The sequence below is a fragment of the Aythya ferina genome (assembly GCF_964211825.1).
Source record: "Aythya ferina genome assembly, chromosome: 2".
Classification (NCBI taxonomy): Eukaryota; Metazoa; Chordata; class Aves; order Anseriformes; family Anatidae; genus Aythya; species Aythya ferina.
Window position 1 is genome coordinate 83,425,174 of NC_140297.1, and position 26,984 is coordinate 83,452,157.

General features: G+C 39.9%; 1 protein-coding gene across 3 annotated transcripts in view; it reads right to left on the bottom strand.

Moving 5' to 3' along the window:
- The window catches only part of TRIO (trio Rho guanine nucleotide exchange factor), a 243,511-nt gene that overhangs the window by 107,949 nt on the left and 108,578 nt on the right, over positions 1 to 26,984 (bottom strand). For all 3 annotated transcript variants that reach the window (XM_084511132.1, XM_084511133.1, XM_084511134.1), the window contains 5 exons: positions 22,681 to 22,872; positions 12,929 to 13,098; positions 11,837 to 12,011; positions 5,398 to 5,593; positions 4,616 to 4,782 (listed from right to left, as the gene is read on the bottom strand). In XM_084511132.1, the coding sequence (XP_084367258.1) occupies positions 4,616 to 4,782; positions 5,398 to 5,593; positions 11,837 to 12,011; positions 12,929 to 13,098; positions 22,681 to 22,872 (900 nt within the window). The remainder of the gene's footprint in view (positions 1 to 4,615; positions 4,783 to 5,397; positions 5,594 to 11,836; positions 12,012 to 12,928; positions 13,099 to 22,680; positions 22,873 to 26,984) is intronic.

The window sequence follows — 26,984 nt, forward strand, 5'->3', positions numbered from 1 at the left end:
TGCATTTGTCACTAATAAAATCCATATCCTTCATGCAGCAGAATTCTCCAATGCATCAAGATTGTCCTGAACTGTAATTCAGTGTCTTCAGATAAATTGAAGTACCTTTTCCAGTTACTTTTGCCTTCATCTTCAAATTTAATATCATAATCTCTACACCAACCTACAGATTTTCTAACTACAAACATAACCTTCTGGCCTTGAAACAACCTCTTCTGCTGCAAGGAAAGGCTCCCAGATCACAGCACAGGGCAGGTGAAGAGTGCCATGAAAAAAGGTTAAGACACCTGGGGTTTTTAAATACTCAAGGGAGCAAGCCAAGGAAGGCCTCAAGAACAAGAAAAGGCTCCTAGGAAACAGATGGGTTCAGAAGACTTAGAAATTAAGCTTGGAGGAAAGGATTTATCTTGAAGAACACAGAGGGTGGAAGATTTTTTAAAATCACTTTTTAATTACTATTTTGTCTTATGCAAGCATTTCTAAACCTGCTTTTTATCTCACAAATTAATTCTTCCAGGTATAACGTAATAAAATGCACCACCTTTGTGTTAAAACACATTTAGCCTTCTCCAGAGAATTTACAAAGAATGGGAGTGTTTAAGGCAGCACTAATTCAAAGCTCTTCTTGACTTGGCATCCCATCACACAGAGGAGACAGCTAGCACAGAACTTGCTATTTCAAACACAAGGATTTTCACTCCTGCTTATTGCAGATTAGGATGGAAGTGCAGAAGCGGGTGGGACTCACAGGAGGGAAGTTGCCAGCAGCATTTCATCCTTTCCCTTCTCTCTGCTCTGACTGGAAGGGATAACGTAAGTACCAGTAAACAGCAAGCCTGTTCTTTTTCCAAGGCTGTTGCCTTGCAGTGTTTGTTGGCGTATTCCCATCACCTCACTACCGGAATGGACCACACCTCCCATCTTTTCCCTTTCTAGTCTTCAGCAGGCTAGTAAAGCATCAGCAGAACATCAGCAAAATTGTGGAAATGAAACTAAGAGTTTGGGACCCTTGAAAGGGTAGTTCTATAGAAAAATGCTTGTTCTCAGTTTGGTTTCTTGCATTGATTTTTTACTCCAACTAGACATGATCACAAGACACACCTGCTTCAGCAAGCAGTCCTGTGTGCATTTTCATATCCATATGGCCCTGTATGGAGTGCCAGGATACTCGCCCTGAATAGTATTCTTGGAGAATCAGAGCTCAAACACTGTGGACTGTGTTTGCACCAAGCTTTAAGATCTACATGTATGAATCCAAGGCAGCTCAAGGCATCCTTGAGGATTCAAGCTTGGACTACGCTGTTATACATGTGAATATATAAGCATATCCAAGAACATATACCATAATCACAGCTGCAAACAGTGCACTGCAAAGGTTTAACAAGAATAGTAAAACCAGTGCACTTCGGAGCTCGGTAGAGAATTTGACCAATGTAGATGATGCATGCTAAGACAACCAAAGCATTCATTCTACACAATGGTACATGGGAGCGATTGCACCAATAAGTAATCCAGCAGCTATATATTTTAGGTGATCAGAGGTTTGGCTGGCAAACATGCAAGTGTAGTTGTGGATGAACCAGATGCTCTCTTAACTATTTCTCTGCCTCTACTTGTATTTCTCTACCCTGTATAAAGTGATTGCATTTTCCTTTCCGTGTTGTTTTTTCTACATATAGCTGTCCTTTCTTACTTTAGTGAGCACCCTCTTCCTCCTGACTTCTATGGTGTAAGAAAACCTCAATTTTCTGTCTGCTTTTGCCCTTTCTGTACCTATTAAATATCAGGTTGGAAAGCAAATTCTCTGTAGGATTTCTTTAAACCTGTTTGTCTTCTAGCCCTTCTGCTTCCTCCTTGAGGTTTGATCTACAGAACTTCAATGACACAAAGCAGAACTGGTACTGTAGTTGAGGGAGAAGTAACACTGGGTGTTTTTATTTGCTTTCTGTGCTCAAAAGAAGTTCACCTAGTACTGAAATGACTTTATTAACTTATAAAGACTGACTTACTTATAAAGGCTTAATTAACTTATAAAGGCTTAAAAAAAATACTTAGCTAAAAATGAAGCCAGGAGACAGTTTTCTGGTCTCAATTTTAACAACCTGAGGGATGCACCCCATGGAAAAATCCCTACAGTATTCCAATCTAATAATCTGTCATGACTACAAGCTAAATACATGTGTGTAAAATGTGAAACTACAACAGCAGTCGTTTCAGTTTTGGCAGGAAAAAAAAAATCAAATGTCAATCTTATTAAAAACTTAAATATGGAGACAATATCCCATCTACATAATAAGTATGCTTAAGCTCTCTTCATCAACAATAAATCTGGTAGGAAATCACAATAATGGGACTAGAAAACCGTGTGCTCACTGCTTCAGGCAATAAAATACAAATAACAAAACAGACTGAAGGGGAGGTTTACTGTGTCATTTTACTCTCAAGTCAAGCACACCTGCTGTGACCTGCTGAGCTATGGAGCTTTTCCCAGTTAAGAGGAAAAAACAAAGATCATGCTTCCTGATAGTTCATAAAATTAAGGTAAATCAGAAGCGTTTTTCTGGAAAGGCAACTGAAATCACCAAAAGTAGAAGTTACTAGACCCAAAACATTCCCCAAAGGATCAAAAGAAATCTTGTAAGACAATATAACGTTGTTTTAGTTCATTTTTTAGGCCTTCAAGCTGGGGAACCATTGCAGATTCATTGGTACAATGAAAACTTGGAAGAGGAGTCTGTAATACACGAACCTGTCAGCTAGGTGTTCATGTAAGCTTGTTTGAAAATTCACATCAATTAGAGCTTTTAATTCAAAATAAAATCCAACTTGACAGTTGATAGATATGTGTTCTAAGAATATAAAATAGAATAATGTTTCTCTCCTAAAACCCACTCTATTATGATGAAGTAGCTGGCTAGAATAGCATATACCTCTCTATTAATTATGAGATGAACTGATTTTTTTTTCCAGTGCTTTTTTAAAAATCTAAACTTGAACTTCATATTCAGTCAGGGCTAGTACTGGCTTGGAAAAGTTACAAACATCTTACAGAATGAATCCACAAACCATGTACTAAGTGTAATATGGATATTCCTCTACAATCCATGATATTCATCTTTTGCTTGTATCTGCCAAAATATGAAACATTTCTTCTGCAAATACATTCTAAACAGGTGTCTCTTTCTTGTCATATTTAACTTGTATGCAAATAAAGCTAATGCAGAAAGGTACTCAGTTTCTTGTGGGAGCATCCAAAGGAAATAACTATTTTATAGTGCTACATTCTGTTCTGTAACCAAATATTATTTCAGTTCAGTGGGAATTCATGACTTATCTTTCTTACTAATCTATCCCATTGTTGCCTACTGATGTACCATAATGCAATGAGACTGCCTCAGCTGGTATTCACATTCTTTCTTTCTAATTTTTAATTTTCTTTGCAAATTTGCACTCTTTTCCTTCATCCTCAGAACAGCTTGCAACTGAGTACAGAAACTATTCTAATCCACAACAACTTCTATTTCAACCATTATTTATGTGAAAAGTCATCTGTAGTTTGCATTTTCTGGAGGTGAACAAGTACTATGATATACACAGGATAATTCAGCAGAGTATGCGAAGGCTTTAACTAGAAGGCCATATATTTGATTACTACCATAGACTGCACACAGTAGACACTACAAGTTCTCTGCACCCCTTTAATTCAAGACCACACTGAAACTTTGGGTGTTCCACCACATTCACCAACGGCTTCCTGGAAATATTTTGGGAATCTACCATTCACCTCTCCAATGATAACTGGACCCCTTCTGTATTACTTTGCAATCTGTGAAGTTTATCATTCACAGTCTCACAAGGAACATGAATTTTTCTAAGAGCTCGTGACAAATGAAAAAAAAAAAAAAAAAACAAGTTGTACTGGGAGGCATTATGTGACATATTAAATGCAACAACTTTTAGAAGACTTCTGCGAGGTCTTCAAGTCTAATAAGGTCGAAGTATTACTTTCTAGTGTTATTTTATTATTAAAACACTAAGCAAACAAACAAAGCAAAAAAAAAAAGAAAAAAAAGAAACCACACTATTTTCACCTGCTTTAGTGGCTTCACCCATGGCATCTCAAATTCACCAAAGGTTTAAGTGTTTCTCAGGTGAGGATCTCAAAACTTAACACTTTATTGCCATGATAAGGAGAATTCAGTTTTCACCTCTAGGAAAGTAAACCTTATTACGATGCCACTATGTGTAGATGCAGCAAACAATATACAAAGAAGTATCAGGGCACTGTTCAGGGAATGTCACTGAATATTTCTATTAATCACCAAACAGAAGATAAAACTATGGTTTTTATCCAGATTCAAATTGCACTTCAAATACATGGCTTGCATTGATGTACGAAGAGTGTTAATGCAAATTTTAAAAATCGCTTAATATTAACAAAGGATGAAATTTCTTTAGGTGCTTAATTCAAATTTGTTCCTCCTTACCTCCAAGTACAAGAGTTCATATAACAAAGTAATTTTTTATTTATATTTATGGGGCTGTATCTCTCCAGGAGGTCTGAAAATAGCTCTTGGGGGTTGATCCCCCAGCTCATGGCACAATTAATTCGTACCTGCTTGACTTCAGCCTGCAGATGGCGCAGCTGTACGCACTGTTCCAAGTGCTTGCGATGCTGCTCGGCGGCTAAATCCAGCTCCTGCTGCTTCTCATGGAGAAATTCCAGCAGATCCTGAACACGAGTTGCCATGTCTACATCTCTGTCACAAAGCAGCTCAACACCTGTAATCAGCCAGACGTTTATAAAAGATGTAAATCTTCTGAAGACAAACAGGACATTTCCTCTATTCTACACTTTTCCAGTTACTTCTCAAAGCACATGTATAACCTGATTTTAAAGCATTTGCTTAAACAATACGGTTTTGCATCCTTTTAAAAATGCAAAATTATTATTATTATTATTTTTAAGAAGCCTGTGACCTACCCCAAGTGACTGAATACAGTTAAAAACATCAACTGAAGGATCATAAGAAACCACAAAGGAAGAGTTCCTAATGGAAGCTGAAAATTGTAACTTGGTTAAATTCTTCCACATAACTATAAAATTAACTCCCTACTATTTACGCTAATTTTTACTGGCTTCCTGCATTGAATCTGTTACAAAACTAAACGTCTCCAGGTGTTGCCAACTCCTAGATAACAATTGCATGCCGTAATTACAACATATAATGATGAATGCTATTCAAATGATTTGAGCATGAAGAAGAAAAAACAGGTCCACACTTCTCCAGTTTACATTTAACCAGCATGTCTGTCATTTTCAGACATCCCATAGAGAGACAACTGGATAATTCTTGTAAAGCCACTACCTTGAATAGCACGAAGGAGCCATCTTACCAGATGCCTGCACTTCATTGACATACTGCAGCAGATCCTGCCCTTGGTGGATGACATCAAACGTCAAATTATTCATGGTCAGGGCTTTGTCTGCATGATGCTGGAGCCTTTGTTCTGCTATTGTAAGATCTTCAGTGTCGAAGTCATTCATCTGCTGAGAGAGCTCATCATTCCAAGACTCAAGGTCTGAAATTATCTGAGAGAAAAAGTAGAAAGACAATGTTCACTTATCAACACGTTCACTTACACAATGCATTTTTATTTCCAATGTTGCACTTAAGATGGAGTTCAGAAACTTGAGTCACGCATTGTTGGTTGAATTCACTGATCAGGTTTGATATGGATCAGACATGGGTTGTTTCAGCAGGGGTTTTAAATTTTAGCGAACAATCCAGAAGAATATATTTGAGAATCAAAACACCTCTCGTTCAAACAGAGCTTGCCTTGTCAAGCACCTAACACCGTGGATAGCCTAGCATTGTTTAAAGTAATTCGTTCACCAACACATCACTTGTGAAACAGATTAAAACATTAAAAAGGTTAAAAACATTATCTCCACCTTCAAGGGAAACTGTTGTCTTAAAACATCTTTCAGTTTTTCAGACTACATCAAGTACTAACTCATGCACGAAGTGCCAGCTCAGCTTTCATTTACACCATTCTCAAGCTCTTTTACAAAAAAGTCAGCTTTACCCCTCTGAGAGAAGAAGTGTTAGGCTCTGTGAGCACCTTCAACTTCTAACAAACAACTGGGAAGCAATACCTGTCACAAAAGGCAAGGTACTTAGCGAATGGAACAAGAACAAAAACTAATCAGAGTTAAATTTCTATGCTGAAATAATTCAGATATGCTAATTCTGGATTTTACTCTCAGCCATAAAATGTCCAGAGAAGGCGTTAAGGAAGGATTTTTAGTTTTAACATGTGTCAGAACAAAAAGTCTTCCTTGCCCATCCACACATGCATGTTTTCCAAATCACATTCCAAAACCCGGCTGAAAACAAACTCCTTTCAACTGGAATACCAAACTGCTTTCAAGGATAACAGTTAATGCTTACAAATTATGCTGATCGAAGTGTCTTATGGCACAGGTTTGATGCATCAGTTATTTATTTCAGACAGGCCAACTGGTTACCATTAAGCCTGCAGTCTTTTTTTTTTTTTTTTTTTTCTTCTCAGAGTTTTCAGCAGAATTTTGCCACAAATTAACGCAGATCACTGGGAAAGCAAAGTTACAGATATCAGGAACCACATCTGTCTTAGCTCTCGAGTTCTGCAATTTCAGCAGTAGGACAAACTGATGTGAACAATGTTAAGTGATGGAGAGGAATACACCCATTCATACAGCAAGGCAGAGCAAAAAGAGAATCTGGCCAAAGCGGCACTAGCAACAAAACTGTTGTCTGCATAAATATTTAACCAAAGCCATTTGTTGTCAGCAGGAGTATGCCACCAAGCTTTCCAAGTGGTTCATCAGAGCTGTGAAGTTACCAAGACCGTTAAACTACAACAGAAACTCCAGGGAAAAAGAACGAAAAACACATGTAGAATAAAAACAGAATTAAAAAGAAAGCAAAGCCAAATCATCTGTCGAAATTTTCTACAGTTTCTTGATGGTTTGTTTCCATTCTGCTCACATGGCACCATAAAAACTAGACATGTCAAGCAACTATTTTAAAATTGTGGCATCAGCGACTTCATGGTTTAAAGGTGTTCTGCAAAAATTTTACTTCTAAAAAAAAATTTACACTACAAATTCAAGTTCTACGCCATGCTGTGATGGAGACACTCAACAATTAGGACGGCAAGTTACAAACTCTAATCTTGGTTGTCCAGTTCTACCTCAGAGGAAACAGGCAGAAGCTCATGTTTCAGGGGTAACACTGAAAACAAAATCTGATGGATAAAATCTGATGGGTAAAGGAAGATATACAGGATTAGGCCTTTTGCTACTGCTTAAAGTTTCTTTCATCTCTCTTCTGTGTACTTCAGACATCACACACAATCTACTTATGCATTATGACTGGCTTCCCCTCGAAACACACACCGAGGCTTCCCCTCTTACGAAGTCCTACACAACTCCCATTTGTTTCCCTTCTGCTTGGTCCGCATCTGACCTGTCTCATCACCTCCCTCTGCTCTTATCTCCTTTTAACCGACTTGAAGTATTTCGCAAACTTCAAGTCTTCCTGACAGTCCAGTCTGAGAAATTCCTTACTTCCAACTCCACAACTTACTTCCCTTCTGACACTGTGCAATGAGATACTAAGTGAATTACCCCTTGAAATACAAAACAGGGTAAATAACAACGAGATTTTTTTTTTCCCTGTGAAAATCTGTTGCCATAGCTTTCTTGTCTGTAAAATCGGATTAGTTTTCTACTTTCTTCTAACACCTATCAAGTCCAATGACTGTGGCATACTTTCAAACTTCTGTTACAGAATACTTCAGACTTCACAACAAGCTTCCTAGTGATGGTGTGCTTACTTTTCACTGGAGACATCACAGTCACCATGAAGTTCATCATCATGAGCATACTTTCCAGTAGCTCTCAGATCAGGGTAACACGGTGTTTGGTTTTTACTAAAAATAACATTTTGCTTCCTGAAACCATCCACTGCATTATGAAAGCTCTCCGGAATCAGAGTTGCCATCTCATTTTCATCTAGTTAGCAACATTCATAAGTTACTCTCAAGAAATAATTGTTGTTAGACTTGGCAAAACTGAAAAACCTGAGCGTTAAATAAGGTGGAAAAACTGTCTTAGAACAGGAGATTGCTGTGATTAAGCTTCAATTTTTTTGTATTAATGGAATGGTTTACTCTAAGTAGATTGCAGCCACTGTGTCTTCTCAGACTATTCCTACGATTCACCTGATACAAACAACGGGTAGTTTTAAGAGGTCAACACTGTGTTATCACCTCAGCCAAGAGGTTTCAGTGATACTGCCTCCACCAGGGTTCCTAACAAGAGCAGTAGTCCTTACATTCTCTCAGCAGTAATTGTGTGGCTCATGATGATCTATTTCAGCCATTATGAACCCACTGTGTGTTGAGGGCAGAGTTAAAAACAAAAAGAGCATGTTAAGCCCTGTCTGCTCACGTACTTCAGGGCTTCCCCCGGAAGTTCCTCCGCTTTACAAGTAACACTTAGAGACCAGGCTCCTATTTTGTTTCTGAAGTTTTGTCAAGCCATTCAGCATTAATTATGCAGAACAAAGATGAATGACTACTAGACAACTAGAGTAACTGAATTGCAAATTAATATTGCTCTCAAGAAATGGACAACCCAGCAAAAATACAGGGCAATTACCATAGCATTTGTTCAAAAAGTTCCTAGCACAGAGTCTGAGCTGCCTGACACACCTTTGTATTTGTTACAACCTAGGGAGCACTGACAGGAAAGAAGGCAGGGTATAACACAGAAGAGATGCAGATTCTTTCACACTGGATGGGAAAGAAAAAAAAACACGGGTCTCTTCTCAGAAGGGTGTAACCAGCATTGCTCGCAGCAACTGAACACTAACCTGGACCTGGAAAATTTTATCTACTAGGGAGAAAGAAAAAGGGAGAATAGAAAAGGGAGAAGAGTTCAGTCTTTGTGATCCAGCACTTTGCACACTTGCCTTTTCAGCTGGATGACTTCACAGGCATCTTGTAAGTATGGTCCAGAAATAGAGCAGAGATAAGGCTGTGGGTTGAAAAGTGTGCAGTATGCTTTCTGTGGAGCCCTGACATAGGTCTAGAGATATTTAAGTCATGGACAAGTGAAAAAAAATGCACACAGGTGAACGACAATTTACACAAACCAAACCACACATACATTTGGCTCCATTCCTTGCCACCAGTGTTACCTTGCTACTGATCAGGTCCATACACAGCTTCCTTATGCTGCAAATACTTGTTCACTCTAACACGAGACTCTTCATATACCTTATTTTGCTCCTTCCTGCCTTTAGTTAATACAGGCATTCACAACGGGCCCAAGTTGCAGGATAAAAGCAACTAAAGGAAAGAGTATTTAACTAGTGAGGGGAAGCAGAGGGACAAAAAGAGGATGACTGACCCTGGCAGCAAATCTCCTCACTGTCCCCAGGAGCACGGCTGCACAGTATGAACCTGCAATGCCTACGGGAGCCCTTTGTTCCACTTAAGAGTGTGCTATTTTGCAAGCTCTAAGACAAGCTAGCGACACTACTCGCCTCCCACAAAAACGTTTCTCACAGGATGTTCCCCTGAATGAACTGCCCCTACAACCAAGTCTTAAATCACCGGGCAAAGGAGGATGTCAAAACAAAGCCTGCGAGTTCATAGCTGATGTCTGGCTCCTCCTCGCTATCATGTTACTTCAGCTCGGCTTCTGCTTTCGCATGGCTGACCTGGAACCAGTCCCTGCTTTTTCTTCCCGGAAGTTTCCAAACAGATGTCTGCCTTCAGGGAGAGGGAAAAGAGAAGCATGCTTTGCTGAGGAAGCAGAGACAGCAAAGCAATCAACATTTTGCTGAAGATGCTCTGCAGCCAGGGTCGTCACAGCCCAATTTCTTCCTAGGAGGGCTTCTTGGCAATCCTAAATAAGTACAATTTTTGTTTACAAGCCATATAAACAAAACATACCAGCTCTTTTAACACAGCAACTGGTGCTTTACCTTATGTTGTATGGGCCAAATTGTAAAGCTTGCCAAGTGTCAGCTGCAGAAAAAGTAAAACCTGTGAAGCTAGAATATGCAGCTTTCCAATGCAAAATCCCACAGACGTCACCACACAACACACACAGCAGTACTACTGCCTACGTGATGTCATCCTGCACCAAATGAATAAAACACATCTGCAAAGCAGGGATTCTGCAACTGGCTCTCTGGTACTATACAAATCTGGTTTAGGTAACCTACAGCAGAGAGCAGTCACCTTAACAACTTCACTGAGTCCTTGAACGTAATTCATTCTTTAATTTTCTTAGCATGCCTTTGCCCCCTGCAGCTGCCATTTCCTTGACACAAGTGTTGTGAGAACATTGTGCAGACCCCATCGAGCACTGAGGATCAGCTCTGCACTGATTGTAAAGTTGCTGACAGTGCTATAAAAGAGGATACCTTTCATGTTCCTCCACATGTACCAGTCATTCAATTAACCATTGCAATCACAATTCTGCCAAACCTTTCCCTTGCATACTCAAGACAGCTACCCTCACATCATCTAAATAGCAAAGTCCCTGCAGACTAGTTTCACCTCCTCAATGTGAACACCAAAATAGAGAAGCTTCTCAGTCTTCCTTTACAGTAGTTATTATTACCATGGAGCATACAGTCTCACTTCCTCTGCGGGCACAAATCAAGGAACTGTGTCTGCCTGTGCCTGCACTGCACATGACAATTTGCTTATCTAAACCAGAATCCAGCAACGATATCTAATCCTGGTTTTAAGAAAAAAAACTTGGAAGCTATAACTTCTGATGATTGACTCTTTATCCTTACACCATCCACATCTAACAGCTGCAGCTTTTACTTATGTAAACGGGAAGAGATTGAGTTAGCAACTCCTGCAGCATTGTAACTCCTGGTTTCCTGAGTCTCAAGGTAAACCATTATATAGCCAAACAGGATCACGTACCAATGGATAACCACAAACTTTCTGAAGCACCATCTCAGTTTTAGTCACTGTGTACAATGCTCCTGTTTTACAGAAGTTGAATGATCAGCTTAGCTGAAACTTTATAATGCAATTCTATTAACATAAACTCCATGTGAAGTTTCATGTCTGCGTGCATGTCCCTGCACATGAACAGAACCTTTCCAAGTGGCACAGCTGCAACCCTCCTCCAAAACCTGTACAACTTAAAAAACGCCTCCAGTTTTGCAGGGGTGTAGCACTACAACTACTTTTTTGTTATTTTCAGAGATGGAAAAACATCTCATTTGAGAGAGGAAGACAGAGAAGGAGGGAGGGAGAGAAGGAGATTGCAAACAACATTCCAAAAGGTTAAAACAGAATTCTGAACACCATTTACAGCTGTCAACTGCAAAAAAGGCTGCCGATTTGGAAAAGGAAAAGAGAGATGTTACTACAAAGCAACAGCTTACATGTTTTGTATGAAGCCATCTTGCAAGTCTTCTAATTCACATTACGTGTTAGCATGCTAGTTATGTCAAGGCAGCTTGATATTTGAACCACATTTGCCAGATGAAGCAAATGGCACGCTGATTTCACACAACAAGACACACGACACTTGCTTACACACACACTGGGAGGCAACCAGAGTGGGAATTAACATCAGCGAGCTCTGCTCTCTTCTGAGACTTTCACATACAAGACATAAGTCTTGTTTCAGGTACGAACTATCAGACACTTGAGCCACGTGCCAATGCGACCACACAACCATCTCAGCATAAATGTTCTTCCACAATGAGAAAGGTGCTGTACGACGCCAAGAGCAGACACTCACATCTATTGCATCTCTTTCAAATATGCGGAGCTGCAGAAACAGCTCAAGCTTGATCTTGCGTTCTTGAAACAGCTCCTCCATCTGAGATTGGGCCTCATCCAGCTGCTGCAGGACTGTCTCTATGTGGTTGATCGAGCTGTTATGGGGGGTCTTGTTACTAGAAATGGCCGAATCCCTATTCAAAGCAGAGGGGGTGGGGAGGAATAGAGAGGGGAGATTGTTACTGAAGAAAGAAAACCACACAATTTGGATGCTATACATGACCATGAAATGCAAGGCTTCCTTAGAAAAGGTTAGTACCAGTCTTATTACTTGAAAGCTAAGTCTGTACATTTTGTTTATAAAAATCCAAATTCTATTTTAGTACTTGAAAAAGCATTAAAAAATTAGACGGCTTTCATTTTTGACTGATTCAACACCTAAGGACATTCTGCTTACAGGAAGAACAAAATTTAAAACCAGAGAGAAACCCTTTTTTGTGAAAAGGAAGTGCCATATGATAACTATTTACTTCATGGGATCTTCCTGGCAGTGAAAAATCATTGTAAGATACTAAAAAAAACAACAAATATTTTATTGTAGTATAAAAAAAAATGTTGCAAATTCATATATGATAATATGAAGTCCTGTGGCAAATAGGACATGTAACGTACACAGTTTAGGGGCCCTAAATTTATTTAGATTATTAATGAATTGAACGGACTGCAAACTGATAATCTTCACTATGAAAATGTTACATATTGGACTGCAAAACAATTTCAAACATCTCTTTATGAAAAGTCTGCTACTCAGAACTCAAAATACTGTGGAGTCCTGCGTGTCAGACTACAAAGGCATACAACTGCTCCTATTACAAAGGTAGCTTATGTAAACAAAGTCTCCACTTTATGAAGGTAGTGTTTATAAGCTGAGCTTCCTGTAAACAGAGGGTTAGAGACCATCAGTACAGCATGAAACATAACTAGTCTTAATATTTACAAATTTTATTTATAGGTCATAACTTGTAGTCATTATCTGTACTCTCAAAATAGAAAGAGCCGTGCAGAATATCAGAGGTTTGCCAGAAGAGATTTAAATAGAAACTTGTTTTACCTTAGTTGCTGTATGAGATCTTCGCCTTCTTTTATGACATTGACCGTAACCTGCAGAGTAGTCTGTTGCTGTTGACCAAAACGTTTAATCAGGTCTTGGACAGCCTCCACAGACTCAGCATAGACATCATCAAGCAGTTCTTTCTGCAGCTCTTCAAGCCATGTCCACAGCTAAAGGAGGAAAAAAATAAAATAGAAAAAAAAAAAAACAACAAATGTAAGCACCAGGGTCAGGCAGTCATTATTCCAAATCAATCAGGAGAAAATAGATTGGTTTGGGGTAGCGGGTTGAAACAGGATTTGTTCCTCTTCATAGAAAAATCCCGTCTTCAATTTAATAAAAATGAGCCTTTGTTTCAAATAAGGTTTTCGTGTCTTGGAAATACCAGGAAAGCTTTCTCTGTGTTGCTAAGTCACCCTTTCTTTCCTATTTTCCTTCTACGGTACTGAGTGTATCCGACTGAGCAGCAGAGAGTTCATAGCGAGAATCCCATCTGCAGCTCTGCGAGAGTCGCGGGGAGGGAAATGCTATGGTAACACTCCCTGAGAGAAGGAAGGAAGGAAGGAAGGAAGGGAGATGTATTGTAGCCACCATCAAATTTACACTGCCAGGCTGACACATGCACACAGATAGCATGACACTTTTCAGTGGCCTTCAGAAAAAGGAAAAAGAAAAGGGCATTTCAGCAAACAATATACTGAGAGATACCAGATGTGAGAAGTTATTTTTCTACCACGATCTCTACAGCTGTGGTGCTTACCCTGTTGCTTTCAGTATCACACCATTACAAACAAAAATCATCACGAGGAATTACACCAACAATTATTTTTTTTTCCTCTAACGTATGCACGTAACCCTGTTCAGAATTGCCCACACATTGCAGTAGATGGAAAAATCCCCAGGAATATGCCAGCGAGATATCATTACCGGTCATCACTTGAATCCAACTGTGTTCTTTCCACAATTTTATGAGGCAAGCTGTTGCATCCTAAGCTCTGTGTGGAAATTATTCACCCACAAACCAACTACTGTGCAAATGATAAAAACACTGCTTGAAGAGAGGGACTGTGCCTGTGTCCCCTACGACCCTCCTGCGAGTGCTTAGAGCACAAGGAAACAGCTATTCTCACAGGAAGCATCCACATCAGGCCCTCCCCTTTGTTTTATCATCACATCTCAAACTCTGTGATTTCCAAGAACAAGGAATAAAGTCTGCCTTCTATCCTGAAAAGACAACTCTGTTCTGATTGACAAGATTGAGATCTTTTGTCTACATTTTAATTTAATAAATATTTTAGAGATATAAATAGGCTTCTTTAACCCCGAACCTAATTAAGAGGTTAACAGTGTTAAAATAAAGTCAGTAAGCAATCAAAATGGCTTAGCTTCAAAGACAGTAGAACAAATGCTTTATTTCTTTGCTTAACATTTTCTACAGAAATACCCATTTTATGCTGGTGTCTCTTACAATGTTAACCCCGTAAGGGTTTATTAACTCCCAATGGATTTACAATAAAATAGAAAATTCATTGAAGGACTCTGAGTTTTGATAAGTTCCATTACAGCTTTAAAACCAAATGCTAGGCTTTTGTTTTTCTTTTGTTTGCTTTAATATCTTAGAGCCTTACACGCCCCTACTTCAGTTTTGAGTGAGCCAAGTTCTAGGCTATGCTTTCACAAACCAGGAAATATTAATGATACTTAACCAAACCCTTTTCCCCAAATTTACTAAGAAGAAACACCCAACGAACAAACAATAACAACAACAAAAACCAGAACTGCCTATTCATCCACACTCATCTTCTGACTGCTCATATGCTTCAAAGACAATGCCTGTCACACATTTGAATGCAACTCTGCAGTCATAAACACCACAAGCTCGAGTCACAGCAGTCTCTCATAATAAAAGAGCACGAATCAATGGAACTTACCAAGTGCATCAAAAGCCCTAGTCAACATTCATTCCAGCAGCACAACTCAATGCAAGATCCAAAACAAATATTTTTTCAAATGCGTATTTAGAAATGCAAATTTCACTTCAAGGCAAATGAAACTTAAGAGCAAGAAGCCTGATAGTACAACCCACAAACTTTACTCAGATTTCGATGGCCAGAAGACATGCTTTTATTCCTGTCCTAGTTTATAAGCTTTGTCTAAATTATAGAACTAGGATGCAGAGTTTGAGATCTTTTGAGAGAGCTGGTGTGCACACAGTTCCTGCACCTTGCAACTGTGCAAATACACACTGCAGAAAGCATAACATTGCTGCTGACTACAAATGGAATGCATTTGGTGTTAGTTAGAAGAGCTTTACCTCACGCTTACTGCACTGCCTATAAAAGGCCCAGTTTTCAGAGACTTTTATCACAGACAAACCGGAATTAAAGCCATTTTGGGTCTCCTGGACTATATCGGACTTGCCCCGTGGCTCCCTTACAAGCACCTGCGCTGCAGCTCACGGGAGGTCTAAGCACCACTTCATGTTTTTCCACTACGTCTTTTGCAGCTGAGCCTTGGGTCACATCTGTACAGGGACACTTTGCCTCTGGGATTCCTGTTCTTCACAAATGCTTCAGCCATTCCTATGCCTGGTGGGAGAAGACCTGACAGGGTCAACAAAACTTACGAGCGTTGGACTGGTGATGTATTCAGCCCGGGAACACTTCCCTGAAAGCTCACCCTGGGTACTGGAGACAAAGCCAGCACAGAACAAGCACACTTTGCTCTGCGTAGTCGGCCCAAAGCATCACCACCTACCTGGAGCAGAAGGACATGGGTGCTAGCACAACAGCATGACGTTCTGGCTGGCATGGTGCCTGGTTGCCAGGAACAGAGAACCAGTTTCTCCGTGCAGAATCAGCACAGCATGAGTGTAAGCATGGTATCTTGACCCCACGGTGCCAAGGAGCTCAGAAATACACTGCATTTGCCTAGTTCATTAGTCAAATCACCCGCTGCTTGGGCAGGAAAAGCATTTGACAAATGTGCAGAAAGAGCGTGATGGTAATTAGCATGCACAACTTGTCTAGCTGTGATTCATAAATTGTTCTACTTTCAACAGTATAAGCCATTTCTGAAGCGACTGAAGAGCTTTGTGACACTTCCATAGGAAAAAAAAATATGATCTAATACATTACCACCAGGTAAGCTTTTTGCACTTTTCCACTATGTAAGTTTCTGCCAAATAGTTTCCCCTCAAAATAATCTTATCTGATGCAGTCTACATGCAAAAGTTAGAGTTAAGCTACCACAGGTGAACAGAACTGTCAGGTTATCAAAACTGAATATAAATGTTTGCAATTTATTGAGAGCTTAATTCACAATATCTGGAACAGTGTGCTGGCTTGTGTAGAGCTTTAAAACCAACACAAGCACAGGGAATACTGAAAGGTACATAAATTACCTTGTTTTCAGATACAAAACTAAGGATGAAGACAGTACGAAGTTGTACAGTAAAGTCAAAGGAAGCCAAACAGTTTACTGTGGGTAAAGAACAGATACTGGAGCTTATCCATACATGTTCAGAAGTGCAGAACTACAGATTTTATACTGCAGTGATGCTCTGTGGCAACTCATTATTCCATCAAATAGTGAAAGCAACAAGAATCTGATGGGGAAAAAAAATCATCACTGAAAAAACATTAACCTTCTCCCAATGTGAATTTCTGAGCAACATCTTATCATGTTTTCCAATTCATTGTAAAAGAGAAGCCAAAAAATCCCCAAACAAACCACTAGGCCCTGTGACCTTAATAAGAACTTTATCCAGTGGCAATACAGCTTTAATGTACAGTGAGAAAAACATATAAATAACTAAATCCAGGCACAGAATGAGGCTCTTCTGCTCTTTTCATCTGCTCTCCACATCTTATCAGAATTAAAATTAGAGAGGGAAATCAAATTCTGAATCTCTGACAGGCAAATGTTTCACCCAGCACATTTTTTCTTGATCTAAATATAGCACAGACTAAGAAACATCTGCTTGAACGAGCCTGCATCCTGTCCTACCTCTTTCCTAAGTTCTTGGGAGCATGCCATTAGTCACTGAGATGGTATTACTTTAATTGTCTGCAACATCCTGGAAGTTTCAGTGTTTCCATCATGGGCCTCCATCCATTTAAGTCCCATCCCTGCAATCCCCTGAAAGACTGAAGCGAAATAAGACCTTACAGGATTTTGCTGAATATAATCAGAGAACAATTATTTGTGAGTAAGTACCTTCCCAAGTTCACACTTATTTTATTAAGCAAAGTATCTGCCACTTTCATTATTTTCGAATCAGATAATTTACTTGTTTTTTTTTCATTTTGGTAATAGCTTCTGGATATGCAGTCAGTCTTTTCAGTAGGCTAAACCAAAAAAAGGCGCACAGTTTCCGCATTTAAAAACTGTCAATTCCTCTTTTTACCTCTGCCCCCTAGCACAGTGTTGCAGTCTGCGTATTACCACAGGCGATTTTTTAAGGAGATGGTATTTGTACTGGGCCAAACGTTGCCATAAGATTCCCTGGCATGTATGTCTGGGCATGGGAGTCTGATGTCTGCCTGAAAGCTTTGGCCTTCAGGACATCCAGTTGGCAAAAATTGCATCTTAAGAACAAAAAAAGTTGAGATGTTAAAGCCTCGGTAGGCTGTCTTCCAAGGACCTTTCTGTGACACTTAAGATACTGAATACACAGATATTTCTTGAAAATTAGATTTAATTATATTTAAAAGCTTCAAAGATCCCCATCTGTTCTACAGTTATAATCATATATATATACTTTAATATATATATATATTCCAATTCAGAATAAGTTCATCCTTGAAGCATCACCAAGTTTCTTACATCTCCCTAAAATCACATTAACTACCAGCATCCTGTCACCAGTTGTCCCATTACTTAACTGAACGAGTATAAAAAAGCCCACACCATAGCTTTAGAGGTCTATTTCTGCTTCACTTTTCCAAAGCTCTTAGTACTATTTCAATAACACCTGGACTGCAACCCATAAACTTGGGCCATTTCTTTCAAGCCAAAGTAGCAATCAGCATTGAAAAACTTGAGAGAGGCAATTTGTGCTGGATCCCATCAAGCCAATAAAGCGTAATACACTCTAATGTACTGCTGCTGAATGTTTCTCTCTTATTTCAGATTTAGAAATTGTCCTGCTCAACTCTAAAATCCAAGAATACCAGCATATCAACATAGCCATCAGAGGCTGCACTTCCCGTATTTTGCCAGACCAGCTGCCTGGGAAGGGAACGCTCCACCAACACAGAAGAACCAATTCCTCGGGAGTGACAGAACAGCAGGTCTGTCACCCCAAGGTGCGCCCCGGGATGAAATGTATGAAACCCCGTGCAGGCAGACATCCTTCTGTGCTGGATAATGCAAAGGAGAGCGTATTTCTGATCACAGAATCACACAGAATCACAGAATTCTGGCACCGAGTCAAGAGAAAGTGAGACCATATCACTGTGCTTTTTTGAATCAAGTGCACACACTCCATAGCCTGATGTGAGTCAGTCAGCAGCACTATGATCAGAGCAAGGCCTCCTCAGCTTTCCCATGCACTGACAGCTTCAAAATGATGGCACCTTCCTTCAGCAGCTTGCACTGACTACTGTTTTACCCGTTTTGTTCAGGAACCATGGCTTTCTGTATTTGAAATCTCTGCCAACTCCACTTCCCTTGTCTTTGTTCCAGCCCCAGTATATTCTGGTGTAAAGTTTAGTTTGAGTAAGATGAAAAAAAAAAAAAAAGAAAAGATAAATCTTCTTCTAACACTATTAAACATATTGTGTATACATAAAAAGTGCTGTGAGCTATTTTATAATCAACTTGTCAAAACATACACAAAGGTTATATGCAAAAGTCAACAGGCTCTTAAGAGATCATTTTCTTCCATGAGCATTCAGCCCTTATCTATATTCCCACACTTCACTCTAGTTAGGAAAATATCTGTTGCTCTGCTTTGGCACTACTACAAACACCTGGTTTGGCCGTAATTTCAGTCTTCCCACTCATAGATGTTGAGGGAGCTGAGAGAGAGAGAGAGAGAGAGAGAGAGAGAGAGAGAGAGAGCATGGAACAATTTCAATTCACACCAAAATTCTGTTCAACTCTACCTGGTGGCAGATTTCACAACAAAGACTACTGTGGCTTTTGCTCTTATGTTTTGCACACAAGCTTTTATGGTAACCATTTATTTAGGAATGTATCTTCTACCTGTGGGATTTGTCTCCCATAACATCTCATTTGACCATGTCCTTCCCCCTATTATTAAACACCAAAGTGGCAAAGGCCAGAAGAGATTCACTGTCTAGCAAGGGTGAATAGTTTTGGGTGATCAGCTGCGTTTTATCCATCCCCAGGCTGGGAACCTGGGCACAGTCCGTTCAATGCAATGACTCTGATGGGATATTTTTGGTCCCCCACACTTCTAAAGCTCACCAGTGGACATCTTTAACTTCAGCGCTTCACTTCCTGAAAAATTTGGCTTAGACTGAAATTTCTCACTGTTTGAATGGGAACTAAGAGTCAGTACTCACAATTTTACAAACTTAAATCTAAAAATAGCATAGCAGAATGGAATCGATGTACATATAAGAAATAACAGATTTGCTTGGATCACCAATAAGCAAGATAGGTAATGGTGAGAGCATTACTTAACATCTCATTTCTGCCTTCCCTGAATACATCCTTTTTTGTCCCACTGAGAGATGTGGCCTACTGAGGTTTGTTCACGAGGCGTCTGAGAACTTCCACGCTGTTTTCTGATGTTTCTAAGCCACAGGGAACTTTACCAGCTTGTAATAACCCGGCCACAGAACTTCTGGAAACATTAAACAGAGCCAGCACTTCCAAAGTGCATCAAAACAGGCTGCTGTGCACAGATTACACAGCTGCTTTGTGCAAAGGTATAGCAAAAGTCTGTTACTTCTAGGATGTGTCAAATGGATCTATTGCGTTTGTAGCAACGGGGCTGCTTCTGAAAGCAGAAACTGGTTTAATAAGTGAGAACAGAGCAACAGAACGGAGCAGACACAGCAGGGCTGATGCTTCCCAGGGAAACTGGGAAAAGTTGCAGGCAAATTCTGCGTAAAGGATAAAGGTTACACAAACGGGGTGCGGGGGGGGAGGAGTACTGGAATGCTCTTATCCAGATGAGGAACATTCATTCAGTGTGAAGTATTTCCAGGGAAAAGAATAAAATACAACAAAACATCCCACTTCAACAGTCAAGATATTGGATGTCTTTTGGAGCGGGACTTCAAAGCCTCTAAAACAGCCAACAGCTCTGAGTACCAGCTTTTGTTGGCTTTGCGGCTCTGTCCAAGCTGTCACACACGAACAGGGTTTTTATTCTTCGTGCCCATTTTGTAGTTGAGGAAAACACAAAGACAACACTCACATGGCACAAAATTCACCCTGAATACTTGAAGAGCGAAACATTTTTTTTTATTTTTAAAGCAACTGCAATGCCTCTGTTCAGTTCAACAAACAGCATCTCATCCTGCTACGTGAACTCCTCCCTTTGCCAGTTAAGCACACGCATTAATTTCATAACTCAGCTATCCAGCAGAAAGGTTACATTCTTACAGGTATGCACTAATTTATGCAGCGACTTCCCACATCCTGTGGGAGAAATGCAATTCTCCTGCCAACAAAGCATGGATGACTTTCAGGTTTAGGGCATTTTTATCTTCCATCTGCTTTGCGATGCCTTCTCAGCACTCCACATGCGTGTTTGATAACAAACAACGTGCTCTTGAAAACAAAACAGAATACAGAAAGCACAGGACATCTCTGAGCTGGCTGTTTCTCTGCACATTAACCAAAGGGCTCGTCTACTAAACGTGAACTGCCAGACTTGCTGTCCTCTGTATTTTTAAGTAGTATGCAAATAAGTAAGATAGTCTTGCTTACGTAAATAAACACTCTTTTTAATTTTCCCTGCTTTATTAAGTATAGAGGTCAGCCACACAACTATAAATAAAAAAATAAACAAATAAGCAAACATTTAGACATCAACTACAGTGTCTTTTCCCAAAGTCCAGGCTGCAAAGAGGCTGCCATAGTAACAGCTGTGTGCACTTACAGGGTCACAATAACATCCATTTTTAAGGAGAAATAAATCAAGATGCAGAGTATTTTTTTTCAGTAAAACATTATTATCTAGGGGAGCAGTGGCAACACGCCAGCACATCTGGATCAGCCTCCCAGAATTTCTCAACAGTGACTCACAGTCCAGTATGATTTTTTTTTTTAAGGACCTTCCTCGCAACTCCTTTTATAGTCTTAATCTTTCATCACTACAATCAACTGTGTCCATTTAAATATCATTTAAGCTGCTCTTCTTGATGCTCAGAAAAACAGGTAATGAAGACATCTACAGAAACACCAAGCATGGCTCACAGCAGCTGGTTGCTCCTGTGCTTCATAACAGGTAACAGAACAGCACTAAGTGCTCAAGAAAAATAAAGCAAAAAGTTCATTAGAGTAGTTTCAGAAGAATAGTTTAAGATTCAGCATTTATGTTTTTTTTTAAACAAGCAGGGTCCTGGGAAAGTATTATCGAGAAAGCATCTAACAGAAAACTGATGGGGGAGCTATGTCCTCATATCTAAAGCTAAAATGTAATACAATCCCAACCTTCTTCAAAGAGCAACTGCCTTGTGCATTTGTTTCAAGTGGAAAGCAGATGATTCACATACAAAAACCTCCCGTTCTGATCCTCTACAAGGTTTTGCTTAAGAAAATCCTTTGAACACCACACTTTCCTACTGAACAGACCATTTCTTTACGTCGGGCGAAGGGGAGAAATACATATAAATTGACATGTAATGATCCACAAGCCTTTCATATTTTCACCTAATTTAAGTTGCAAAAAGATTTAACCTAACAGAAAACAAATCCACAGTTGTCAAGATTTGCCACAGTCTATAACCAAAAACCCTTACTGAAGCCTTTATTTTAGCTCTAGCTTATTCTACCGTCCCCATGAGCTTGTAAATACATATGGTCTGTGTCCCTGAATGAGATGAGAAAAACTGATCTGGCTAAAAATTAAGTGTCTTTGCCTGATGTATTTTTTTCCTGGTTTATCAGTTCCTCAGCTCACTATGGAACTACAGTAACTTTTACACCACTTATCAGAATGGTTTCATTTATTTATTTGAAACAGGTTTGCTCCTGAATGCTAACTTACCAACTCATTATGTAATGTCTGGCATCAAAGGTAACAGAACCTTTGCAGGAGACTAAAACATGAGGCAAACCATTGTTAATATCAGATGAACTCTTTAGGTTGAGAAGAACTGTCAATGTAAATGAGTAAGATGATTTGTCTAAAACTGAAAAAAAAAAGTCTCTCTGATCAGCAGGATTGCCTTAACTAGCCATTCACTTCTGAACTAAACTGAACTGTGTCCATCTAACCACGTGCCTGACAACTCAGTTGCTGGATAAAAAACCACAAGTGCACAGCAACGCTAACCTTCAGCTGTATCGGTCCCCTGATCTGACTCTTTCCCCTTGACTGAACAAGCAAGTACACCTGCACAAAAAAGAAGGTGAAAGCTGCTTATGGAAAACAGTAATGATAATAACAAAAATAATAAAGAACCACACCAAAAAAGCAACCTGGAACTCACTGTGCAATAGGGGGTTCATTACTTCACATGACAAAGGTTTACCAATGAAAGTAACGTCGGACAATAACGAGTCTAAGTCTTAAAGATAGGACTGTGACTTATCAGCAGTTTTACCTCTTTAACATGAGTGTGAAAGGACACAGACATGTCCAGCAGGATCTTGCGTTGCTCCACACGCCTAACAAAATCCTGTATCCTGTCTTCGAGCTGATGGGCAGCTTGATAGATTTCCTCTGGATCACACTCTCCCGTCTGAGCAAGCTGCTCGGCTGCTTCTAGAAGTTTATCTGCGTTGGTATATGTGTTCTGCAGAGAAATAAGTTAGTTTCACAGGGTTAAATCAAAGAACAAGAGGACCCTTGGAATGTGTTTTTCTTTCTTATTTTTTTAAGGCAGTAGAACATGAACTTACTAAAGATTTTATTGTATTTCTAGATACTTTTTCATTTAACTGTTGAATTAATTTCTTGTTTATGTCCATTCAAAAGTCTCCTTGAGCCATACCTTAGAAAACTACTTATTCTTCTTTGGTATTAGTATTTTACATTCACAACAAGAATAAATATCAATCTAAATGTCTAATAACTTGTAAACTGGCCTGTTCCCACGGTGAAAAAAACCGCAACAGTAATGACAAGGAGATTTTTCAAAAGTGTATTATCAAAGGTGAGAAAGTCCTAGCTGCTGACAGAGACACTTGGCATCAAATTGATACATCCAGCAAAAAGGTGGAAAGTGACCGGGCACAGAAACAGAAAAAATTATCTTCATCCTTACAGAAATGAGGTATCCAAAATTCATGTCAGCTGGGTCACCATTTGTGAAAGCAGCAACAACAAAATAAGATTTAGAAGTAGTCTATGGCTGAGTGTTGGAGAGGAATATTGTCCCAATGTGTCATAGGATTAACTAAAGCTGATCAGTCAGTCACAGCAAAAACAGAATGGGAGAAATCTGCTATCTGATGTGCTGAGCGTGCTGTGGTCCAGAGAAGAGAGAGAGAGAGAGGTAACAACTCTTAAAACTTAGCACTTGCAGCCTGCATCTTTATGATTCTCATTAACAGGAATTTTTCCATACGTGCTATAATTTGGGCATGCTCTGTTCTGAGCCTAACCTTGGGTTTTCATGCATGAATTAGAATGGTTCTCAGAATGGACTCATCAAGAAAGCACAGTAGGATGGTAAACTTTGGTGAATACAAATAAAAGTCAAATGTACAGTAAAGAGGCTTTGCTGATGTCACCGCATGAGGTCTCCTGACAAGGCTGTACTACAGAGTATGTAAAAAAACGTTGACAATATAAACCGAACCTTTTCTTTTCTCGCCTCCCTCACCATTTTCTCTCAACTCAATTTGCTTGCAAGGGTAAATTAAGCTTATGTAAATGTTTTTCTTTGCCATAAATATTGTATCACACCTCTAATTAATATTATGATATTCAGAAAATTTAAATCCAAACCTGGCCCTTAAACTCAACTAAGAGGCAGAAAATGAGAGTTCTCCTCCAGGGTCTCAAGCAAATTGCATAAAGCAAGCCCAGGATGGATTGCACGACCCAGTGCAGCCTTTGCATATTTGGGGGGAGTTCCCCCTTCATTTATGGTATCTATGCAAAGAATTCAACCCATGCTGCTTCTGGATTTTGACTATGTGCACCTCAGTCCTTCCTTAACCTTCAGCTTTTTAATTGCACTGAGAGGCAGAGAACTCCTCCACACTTTCCCTGGGAAAGCCTGCAGAGACGCAGACAAACCCACCCTTTTCAGAGCGGAGCGTATTACTCAGCGCTCCAGAGCTGCAGCTCAGGCCGTGCTGGCCCAGAACGGGCTCTGATCTGTGCTCTGCTGCTTTGCTCTCCCCAGTCACAGACTACACGTGTTCCAGGGGCAAGGCTGAAGATCCTCAAGGCACTCCTCAACAACAAATACTTCATCAGCCCCGAGAGCCACACCCAGCTACAGATGGCTAAAACAAAAGTTTCCCATTTTAATGAAAACTTGATCTCGCACATGAAGCGTTGTTTATGAATTCCAGGAGGATCTTCCACGTAACAGGCCCAGGCACAGCAAATTTCTCTTCCTGTAAGCTGGATGGTGAGCTACCTGCGCTTCAAAATGAACCCAACCTAGAGGCTGCTTTCAAAGCAGGTTGCAAATCTCAAGCCGTAACAGCAGACGCATGCCTTATCGCTAAAAGTCCTCTTCCAAGTAGAGCTGGAATACAATATAAATATTTATCTTGGGAGATAGTAACTGCCATCCAGAAAAGAAACCATAGCAAATACGAGTGCTCTCCTAGCTCATGCTGCTGCCAGCTCTGTGCTTACTTCTAAACAAAGCTTGGAGGAAAAAGCAGAACAGTGAAGATTTTAGAAGTGTTGGTAGCAAGGGGCAGCCGCCAGTTACAAGGTTAGGCAGCAAGGGCAGGAGCTCTCCCTCAAATCTGCTTATGCCCCTTTCCTAACCTGACAAAGAAGCCTTCACGATGACACATTCAACACAGAGGTTGGAAACCAATTAACATTTCCTCATAATTTCTCCACTAGTACGCCCTCCCCAAATCTCAGAGGAAGAGAACCAACCTGGTAAGAACTTTAGGTCCTTTAGTCCATCCCTCAGTGCCCCAGGGCACGATCAACTATACTCAAATCTTTAATAAGCATTATTTTCTAAAATACTGCAAAAATCCAATAACGGAGATGCCTCCCTTTCCCAAATGATGTATCCTATAGCTTTCCTAGTCTTCCTGTTGAGAAGTCTTTCTCTGCATATTCTCCAGAAAAAAAACCAAGCCTGATATTTTTAGAAAGGATAGGAAGTGACAGAGCACTGAAAAGTCAAAATTAAATTTAAGAGATTAATGCATAAATGAGTACTGACAACAATAAATACAACAGGAGTGTGCGGAGTCTAGTGCACTGTGGAGGGGAGGGAGAGAGACGTATTATGGACAGAGGGAGATTAACAGAGGTATACAAAGCATTAAAGGTAGAGAAAATTAAAATAGATTACTCATTAAATGCAGTGGATGCTATCACGTTTAAGCATCAGACAACACACTTAAAATGAGAAAGCAGAAGTACTTTTCATCTAAGGAGCAATTAAATTGCATAACTCATTGGCACAGGGACTGGCATACATTCCAGAAGCATAAATTGGTTCAAGAAGCAGCTAGCCCAATTAAGGGAAGAGAAGTCCATCAATGACTAAACACTGGTTCTGATGCATCCTTCAGTTCCAGACATCAAACAGACCGAAACAATTGGGAGAGTAAAGATAACTTTTTTTTTTTTTAATCAGGTGATGGCCACAAGACATAGACCTTCAGTTTGATGCACTACAGCCATTCATGGGTACAGTAAAGTGAGAATCAATTCATGCAGAGAAGCTTTCTTCCATCCTTAAAGGAGGTGGTACTGGTGCCTGTAGGAAACTTCCAGGTGTATTGGAATAAGGAAGTATCATTTTTGTGCATCTCTTGCACCAAGCAGACTGAGCTCTTAACTCAGATGCAGTCTACAGATAGAGAAGAGAACTGAGCTGTGGAAAAATGTCACACTGATTAATTCTTGCCATAACATTTTCATGGGTTTTGAGTGTGAAAAAGCAGGCATCAATCATAGTTGAAAGAAGAGAAGCTGACTTCAAATCTCATGCTGAAATGCACGGGGAAGTACAACTGCACTACTGATCTGCATCCAGTGCTCTAAGCTGCAAATCTGTGCCCGTACGTGAACTGGTTAAGTCAAAAGCTGGACTCCTGGCACTGACTAAATAGTCTCATGGATATGAAGGTGGTCATGGGAAGTGGGGTGGGAGGTGGAGAAATGCTAAGTAGAAAGTGGATAGGGCAGGCTACATGTGAAAAGAGCAAAACTAAGTTTTCCTTCAGTGGGTACAAGTCAAAGTGTGCATGTGTAGCATGGATGTCGACACATGAGAATCTGGGGAGGATTTCCAGTCAGATGAGTTTTGACTATGTAATGTTTCTGCGGTGGTACCAAAAAGTGTAAAAATAGAGACAAGCCTTCCTTTCACATGAATTTTAAACTGAATAATTTGTAAGCCTACAGTCCATTGACTCTGGAACATCTTTTCTATTCTATAGACAGCTTATTTTAACATCTCTTTGACTGCTGCTGAAGAACTGGCATCTCATTCATATTAAAAAACAAACAAAAAAAACAAATGAGGGAGGAAGCAGAAGGGAAGAAAAAAAGAAAAATAGCTCTAATCTGTAGTTAGTCTTCGACCAGGAACATTTCAGGATTACTATTGGCTTGCTGCATTTTATAAAATTTTGCTGGGCCGCTGGCAGATCACTTGACACTGCTTCCTCTCAACTTCTGACTAGAGCTGACTGAAAATCTCCGATGATGCCTAGGGTCCTATTAAGAAACAAATAAATGAAGTAC